The sequence below is a fragment of the Ylistrum balloti genome, unplaced genomic scaffold (genome assembly GCF_031769215.1).
Source record: "Ylistrum balloti isolate Yb309-2 unplaced genomic scaffold, AGI_CSIRO_Ybal_v1 Utg371010, whole genome shotgun sequence".
Classification (NCBI taxonomy): Eukaryota; Metazoa; Mollusca; class Bivalvia; order Pectinida; family Pectinidae; genus Ylistrum; species Ylistrum balloti.
In genome coordinates, this window is record NW_026782562.1 from 173,773 (window position 1) to 182,882 (window position 9,110).

Here is a 9,110-nt window from a genome sequence, read left to right on the forward strand (position 1 = left end):
GTGATATGCACAGTCACTTTTCTAAACTGTCAATCACAAAAGAAAAGTGTGATCAAATTGAACTTCTTTCAAGGAATCAGTCAACCAACCCCAAGCGGAGAGAGGTGCGAGAATCACCGCATCAAACTTTGGCCTTGTATGTAAAAGGAAGCAATCCACTACTCCAGAGAGTTTGTTAAATACACTGTGGGGTTACAGCGTTTTTTATTCCAAGTATACGGAATATGGAAGAAAACATGAGCCTGCAGGCAGAAGGACATATGTTAATAAACATAAACAAAGTCACCCAGATGTAAGTGTCAAGGAATGTGGATTAATTGTCAGCCCCAAATATCCGCACTTGGGAGCTAGCCCAGATGGACTGGTGCATTGTCCTCATTGTGATGACTCACAAGGTTTGATCGAGATCAAACGCCCTGCTTCTTTAGAACGAAGAATGAAAACACCCTATGAATGTGCTAAAGACCCCAAATTTTATTGTACACTTATTAGTGATGGTTCCTTAAAACTGAAAACTGACCATGTATATTACTACCAAGCGCAAGGACAAATGGCATTATCAGGTCGCAAGTGGTGCGATGTCGTGGTGTGGATATGTGCAGGTTGTTCTATCGATCAATTTGATGAAAAGTTTTGGAATGTCATGGCTCAAAAACTTGAACAGTTTTACAAAGATTCATTTTTACCAGAAGTTTTCTCCAGTCGTGTAGCCCGTGGAAAAAATTTGTATTAAGAAACTGTCTTGTACTTTTACCTCATTGTACCAATATATAAGACCAAGAAAAAATGCTGTGTTTTCGTTTTAACTGCTCTGTTTTTAAAGTCAAGCAAAATACAATACTTTTTTTAGCCTAGTATCGTATTTATCCAGCAATAATTTTCATAGATTTCAAATTCATTTTTCATCAACTATATATCCATGCAATAAGCCTACCTTGTCCCCCAACTCTGTTGATACAACATTAAACACAGGCTGCCTGGGCTTTATTTGCAGGATAAATTTTAATTCTCTGCATATATGGAAAAATGATGTTTTCCTGATAGGACAAGGTGCACGGAAATATTTCTATAAAAACTAGTCAACATATATATGCACATCAGTCAATTTATTACAGATATTTTTCACACAGTTCACAAATTGTCTACTGATTATTTGAAACCATAGATGTACATAAACAATATATATATATTTATATCAATTTGAAATGCTGATATCAGAAAAAGAATTTTCATAAAGTGAATTACATGCAGGTATATAATACACAGTTTAGTATGATACCAATGGGTTTTAGTCAAGTTTTTATTCATGTTGACTTAATCACAAAAATGTTTTTTTTTACGTTTCATTGGCACAAGGGGTGGTTGCAAATTTGTAAGGCGAACACATATTTTCCAAACTTTTGATGCACGCTTTGACATCGAAATAGGCATCACTCCTTGCAATATCCTGATGTTTTTTATTCTTTCCATTTCACGTTCGACATGAATGCAAGCATTGGCAATATCTCTTGTCTTTTTAACGTCTCGTTTCGGCATTTGTGTCCTTTTCGTTTTGAAGGGTGGGATAATAACACATACGCCTTTTTGTGTTGTTAGATCTGCAATTGTGAACCCCTTGTCCGCCATTATTGCATCACCAGGTTCGCAAAGGCAATTAAACCACTCTCTTGTGTTATTTTTTTGTCACTTGTGCTCCCAGACCAGCGATCACTTACAAAAGTCACTATCCCAGATGGATTGATCCCAATCAGAGATTTCCCGGTCAGATGTGATTCATAGTCACTGTACATAAGTGATTTCAACTGGAGCGAGTTTGGAGTTTCTGTTTGAATTTCCGTGCAGTCTATGATGACACATGTATTTGGAAATTTCTCCTTGAAAACATCGGGCATATTAGCATCAATCACTTCTCGAGTAGTCCACATCACCAAAAAAGATAATTTAACATCTAAGTAATCAATCCATTTGTTCACAATTTTGCCACACGCCGTAGTGGAGATATGAAACCTATATGCTAAATCTTCCAGAAGTAGGCCTAACCTCAAACGCATCAGCACTAACAAAAATTCATCAATGACCTTGAGAGACCTTGGTCTACCAACTGTTGATCCTGTAGCTCTCCCTGTGCCTTCATCTGCATCTACAGCAATTTCCTCAAATAGTGTATCAAATACAACCCTGTTAGGAATTCCACTATAGAAAGATAGTTTCTGGTCATCATTCTTAATATCTTCATGTGTGAGTTGTGGGAGATTAACCTGTATGCCAATTTCACTTGTTTGAATAGAGTCAGTCTGTGTGCAGTTCATTTGTAAAGATGACACTTCATCAATTTGGGTGCATGCATCTGATACATCAACATGAGACTGAATAGCTTGGTGGAGTATAACAGATAATGATGGTAAATCACTGCAGTAATCATGTAGACGCAAAGAACTATCTAATATTGAAGCTGACTCGGTGAAGGATGTGGAAACACCATTATCTTCATTTTTGCTGGTTGAAGATTCCTCAGCAGGTTCAACATGAACACATCTTGAAATGTTGAAGTCATCTTTCAAGATCTCAGACACATGTTTTTGATTTTTATCCAACTCCTACAATGAAAATGATAAAAAAATTAATTCAATATAACTTCAGATTGAAATTTATACTAGGGAAATGGTATATACTGAACAATTATTCCTCATAAGTGTTCTTACTTCATAAATTAACTTATTTAATTTCTAAAAGTTTGAATTAGCATAATTGATTAATAATATCTACTTCTGGACCTTTTTATTAGTACATGTACACACAATAATGATATATACATGTGGGGTAGGCCTATACCTTATTACAGGTTCTTTAAAAAAATGCTGAACAATCATCATGCTCTATCGGGTGACTGTCATTATATATATATATATATATATACACAGGGACAAATTAACCATTTATATAATTACCAAATTTAAATTTTGGACAATTTTAACTTGAAATTGCATTTGTAGATCAACAATAAATTCTGGGAAATTGCTAAAAACGTTTTTACAAAAATTTAATGTGCCAATGCCATATTCATTTAATGAGAAACACTTTTAATTCATTTTTATAATGGCGACTTGTTTCAGGTGCTATTGTGTAAATGTCACTCTCGAAAATTTTACAGAAACGATTATACAAGTTACAACGTAAGAGAGCTCAAGTAAAATCAGCATATCAATTATACCATGAATTCACACTTAAACGTGTATATCATGCGGGTAATTCAGATATAACTATAAACATCCAAAAAAACTGGACAGTTCTCCTTATCCTAAAACAACATGCTTTTTTGAAAGCTACGCTGAGTTTTACATACCTGGTAAACTATAAATGTTAGCTCTGGCTTTTCCGTTGTCAATGTGTATCTTCTTCAAGATATGATGTTCCAATCTTTTCCACTCTCGCCTCGCGTAGTTTATGTCCTTTTGACAAAGTTCGCAAAATGCCATTCCCGGAACTTTTATTTTCCTAATGTGCTTGCCGATTAACTATCCCTTTGCTTTCTTTTCCAGCCATTCCCACTTCCAGACGTTTTTTATTCCCTTTTCTATCGACTTTGTATCGACGTCTCTATCAATAATTCTCGATGCCATTGTCGACAAAACCGCGCTTTTTTTGCTACTTTGTTACGGCTATATTGATTAGTTGAAAATAATCAAACAACCAATAAGCTTTACTCTAACTAAAACACTCGTCTGTAGTACAAATAGGAAACACGTTTATGACAGTAAATGCGGAAACGACAGCGGACATTCCGGATTTGCGTCGTCGATCAGTAGCATTGAAAATCCTTTTTTTTTACTGAAAATTAAAATATGTTCATTGGAAAATTGAAAAAAAGCGGAATCCCGCTTTAATTGAAAGGAAAGAAAGATATGTTTCTCTGAAACCCAAAGAACAAACAAAATTTCATAAACTTGCTCAGTAGTAGTCTACAATCGAGAAGTATCAGTCAGACATGCTTCTGATGATGCAGACTATTTGATCACAAAGACTGTTTGTGAGTGTGCACAGAACAGAAATGTAATATTGATAGGTGATGATACTGATCTCCTGGTACCACTTTGCTATCACGTTTATATTGATGGTCATAGAGTTTTGTTCAAGTCTGAAAGTGGAACAAACTCACTACCATACGTAATGCCATTAAATGCCAATGAAAAACCCATTATATTCAACCTATTAAAATCCCCATGAAAACCACTATTAAAAACCCCTTTATAAACCTTTAAAACATTCGAATATTAAGGGGGTGATTTTCATGGCTTATAGGCATAAAGCCATTGAATTGTGATGAAACTGTGCATGTAATGGTCATTACACGTAAAAAGGACAGTGGTGATTGATGGCCATTAATTTCTTGTTCAGGCACCTTAATGGCATATAAACCCATTAATGTTACCCCACTTTCTTGGGCATTATTGACTTGTTTAATGGCCTTTAAACAGAGATATCACATTTTAATGGGCATGAAAATACCATGACACATCCTAATATTAACGGCTATTAAAAGTGTACCCATTACATTTCTAGCAATAATGCCAATTAAACACTGTAAATAATGGCCATCAAAAAAACTAAATGTACCCCCTCTAATCTGCTTCTCCCTTCCGACTCTTTATGTCTTTTAATGTAGGAGATTTCTGCCAAATGTGTGCAGCGATTGCTGAATCACGGAGTACAGTGTTAAAATAACCCTGTGCCTTGGTAGATGTCCCTCTACAGCATTTGTTTTAAAAAACATCTCTTCTACATGTACATCTTGCTGAACTGTAGTATTAGGTCTATCTGGATTTGCACAAGAACTCTCAAGGGGACCCAGTGAAGGAGGACTCTGATATGTTGAAATGGACTCGGATGAACTTGGACTTTTGCATGTTACACTAGATCTTGATGAATTTGAACCAGTTGGACTCAGTAAATAGCTAGATGTAGACACACTAGTACTGGACGTTTCATCATTCAACTCCAGTTTTTTTATTTGCAATTTATCTTTGACCATGGAAACGATCCAGGAAGTCTGGGAATAAATCCTGTATGTCATCTCTAGAAAACTGTAGAAATGTTTCCTCATCAACTCCTCGATCTGCAAGTGTAAATCAGAATGTAAACATAAAAACTACTTCTAAATTAAATACAGCGATTAATTAAATCTATATCAGTAATGGACCGCGACTGGCTAGGATCTATGGAGAGGAAAGTCTAGCAAAACTTATTCAAGTACATTCCGGGAGTTCCTTGTAAAATGATGATGTGATGTGGGACATACATTATTCACCAATATGGAAAGACATCTATTCAGAAAATGGACTTTTTCAAGATGATAAAATGGCACTTTTGTTCGCACTGGGAATGGATGGTGTGAATCCATACCACAACCTTGGGGTCATGTATTCGATGACCCCAATCATATTGACAATATTAAACTTGCCACGACATATCAGGAATTGTTTCAAGAGTATTACGCTTGTTGGAATTATTAAAGGCCAAAGAGAAATTTCTGAAAGAAACACCGATGTTTAGACGAACTTCTTTTTCTAACAAAATGTGAAACATACTCGGCATATACAAATGTTCCTGTTCAGGTTAAACTAAAACTATTGTTTGTTTTGGATTATCCTGGTCTGTCAAAACTTTTTCACCAGCATGGAAGTGGAAGCATTTCGGGATGTCATTGGTGTGACATCCATGGAGTCTACAGTCCAGATTTACAGAAGGTAGTCTATCTTCGACACAGGTCTTATTTGGATAAGAAAGACCCGATGCGAAAGGATACAGCTAATTTCCTGGAACACTGCACAGAGGTAAGCTCCAAACCAAAACCTAGAACTCTGCAAACAGAACAAAATTACAGGGAAGCCTATCAAAATGTTACCAACAAAACTCCAGCTAAAGCAGTGGCTAAAGTTACAGGATATAAAGGAAAGTATCCATTGCTTCGATTACCTGATCACAACAGAATGGATAAATGTTGCCCTGACGCTTGTCATACATTGAAAGATGTGATACAAGCTATCGTATATCTTATCACTGGGACAAATATTGACAAAGAAAAAATAGAAAAAGCGGAGAGAAATTTTGGTCGATTTTGTGACTTCCTTGAAAATGAATCCAGCTCCGTTATACAGCCATTGGAATCAACTTCTTCATGTCGTGTGGGGTCAAGAAAAAGAAAGTGGCACAGTGTTTCAAAGAAAAAGCAATCCAGTTCCAAATCATGTGCTTTCGGGTCAAAATTTAAAGTGATATTCAACAGCCTACAAAGTCCAAACACCTACCATTCTTTATGATAAAAAAAGAAATCAGCATTGCTGATGAACGAGCAAAGTCACTGAGAATATCTGTAGGTTTTGGTCTTAAGCCTTCTCCAATTTTTACCAAGTCTGGTTGTCTCAAATCTCATGATTGGGTGCAATTAGGCTCAGAAGGTAAACTGAAATTCTGCATCAGAGGATTGTTAGGTGGGGAACAAAGGCATACACTCTTCATGCTATTTGATTGTTTTTCAGACTTGTGTTCTGAATCCCAAAATGTGGATGAGTTGGACGACACTGAGACAAGACTGAATACCTCGTTGGCTTGCCTGGAACGTGACTTTCCAAGTTCCCTGCAGAATATCACAACTCATCTGTTACATCACATTACTGAGGGAATAAGGAAGTTTGGCCCAGTTTATGGGACATGGATGTACGTTTTCGAACGTTTCAACAGCTGGCTATGCAAACGTGCATTGCATATGCAACATCAAGAAGCTACTGTAGTGGAGACGTACATTATATATGATTTCTTCAGGCAAACTTCATTTAGATGGAAACCTGCTTACTCTTGGAACTCCTAGTCATTATTATAACCTTGACGGTGGTGATGATGATGTTAGAAATTAACCCAGTTCTAAAGAGAAACTTAGATTAACTGCACGAAAAATGGCTGTTATACATGGACTGTGTGTCAATAAATGTAATGGCGCCACTTGTACAGTTGAAAAGACTACCAGCATGGTGACTGTCAATGATCCCAATTCACAGAAAGTTACAAAATACAGTTGCCGTTCTAAAGAACATTCCTCATTGAAAACAGTATCATCCTATGTATGTGTAGACAGTGCTCGAGGCCAACAGGATGAAAAACTAACGACAGGCAAATATGTTGAATTTGGTCGCATCAAAAATTTCATTGAACATTGTGGAGATGGTTGCAATATAGATGTTTTTGCATATATATTTTTGGCACTTAATTCTTGGGGAATTTTACCCTCAATTCATAGTAATAGAATATTCCCAATTTGTTTCAGCTTCTCTCATATCGTTGAGGGTCTAGCTGGTCGTAAGAGGTATATCTACATGAAACTAAAGTAGTTCATATGAAACTTTATAGTAAGCTAGATTTAATGTAGAAGATATTTAAATTATTCCCGGTTCTACTGGCTGTTGTTTGTTGTGAGCTCTGTTGACATTGTAAAGATGTTTTTCATGCTTAAAAATGGACCGTTTTGAGGCATTTATTTGAATTAAATGCCCCGGCCACCTACCAACGTTTGATGGAACAGTGTTTAGGGGAATTGCATATGGTAGATTGTTTCATCTCCCTTGATGATGTCATAATATTCTCCACATGTGAGGAACACCTCGAGAAATTAGAGAGGGTACTGCAACGCCTAAGGGAGCATGCAAACCTTTACAAAACTGAAGGATGTACTTTAGTCGCCACCCATTTTGGCTTACCCAAACTATTCCAAGCCATTCGAGCTTCACACTGATGCTAGTCATTAGGGACTAGGGGCAGTGTAGTACCAGCATCAGGATGGGAAACGGGTGGTTATTGCGTTATGCTAGAAGAGTGCTTTCCAAGTCGGAAAGAAATTATCCAGCCCATAAACTTGAGTTTCTTGCGATGAAATTGGCTGTCACCGAGATGTTTAAGGATTATCTATATGGCCACAGTTTCTCTGTGTTGACCGACAACAACCCTCTGACTTATGTCTTAACCAGTTATAAATTGGATGCAACAGGACACTGATGGCTAGCGGCCCCATCCGCATACGATTTCAACATCAATTATCAACAAGAGATCCCAGAGGGATCTTGGCGCCCACCATTTGAGGATCTGTTTTCAGTTCTTGAAGATTTGTTTATTTTTTTTGTTTGTTACAGGTGTTGTAAATGTTCATGAACTGGTCTTCATTGAATGTACTCAATGATGGCACAAGAAATTTTTATTAAGCACCTATTAGCAAATATCATTTGAAAAAGATCCCAAAGTCTTATTAGATAGCAGTCAGTTACAAGTGGATAATGGACAATATGCTTGTGCTGTATTACTGTCGACATCAAAGATGGCTGCCTGTGGGCCACCTTGATTTCAAATCAGTCCAAAAAAGGTACAATGCACAACTAGGGACCAAGGGAAACTAATATCTATGAAATATCAGAAGGATCCATCCAGTACTTCCTCAGATATAGCAGTAAAAAGATTTTACTCTCAAAATCCAAGATGGCTGCCTGTCAGCCATCTTGATTTCGGATCAGTCCAAAAAGGTATAATGCACAACTAGGATCCAAAGGAAACCTGCATATGAAATTTGAGAAAGATCCATCCAGTACTTTTCCAGAAATAGCGGTAACAAATGATAATTTAACTTGTGTTAAATTATAGTTTATATACAACTTTATATATTGCTCCTTTCTTTAATATTCACCATACTGGTATATTTTTGTTACTTTTTATTTCCTTTGTTATATTGGCTTAAATCTTATGTTTTTATTCATTTTGTATCTGTGTATTTCCTAGGATTTCCTTTGCCAGGGCCAGTGTAAGTCTATTTAATGAAGCTTATTATGTTGATATGCAAATTAGGGGAATTTTGGGATTATTGACCAATCACCATTAAACCCTAGAGGGGTATGTTGTATTGCAGTTTCAGACTTCAGTAATTGTTTTCTGATGAATGGTGGTGTTTGTTTGTGACTTATTTTTCTCAACTTATCTACCCTACGATCTACGTTTAGTACTTCACTACTTTGTTCTGAGTACAGCATTTTCATCGCTATCTTCTATATATTCACTGTGACTTAATTATAGTGTGA

General features: G+C 36.4%; 1 protein-coding gene across 1 annotated transcript; it reads left to right on the plus strand.

Moving 5' to 3' along the window:
* Positions 1-5,789: 5,789 nt before the first annotated feature.
* LOC132560058 (uncharacterized) lies at positions 5,790-6,865 on the plus strand. Its single transcript, XM_060224713.1, has 2 exons — positions 5,790-5,831; positions 6,284-6,865. The coding sequence occupies exons 1-2, from the start codon at positions 5,790-5,792 to the stop codon at positions 6,863-6,865; spliced, it is 624 nt and encodes a 207-aa protein (XP_060080696.1).
* The last annotated feature ends 2,245 nt before the right edge of the window (positions 6,866-9,110 follow it).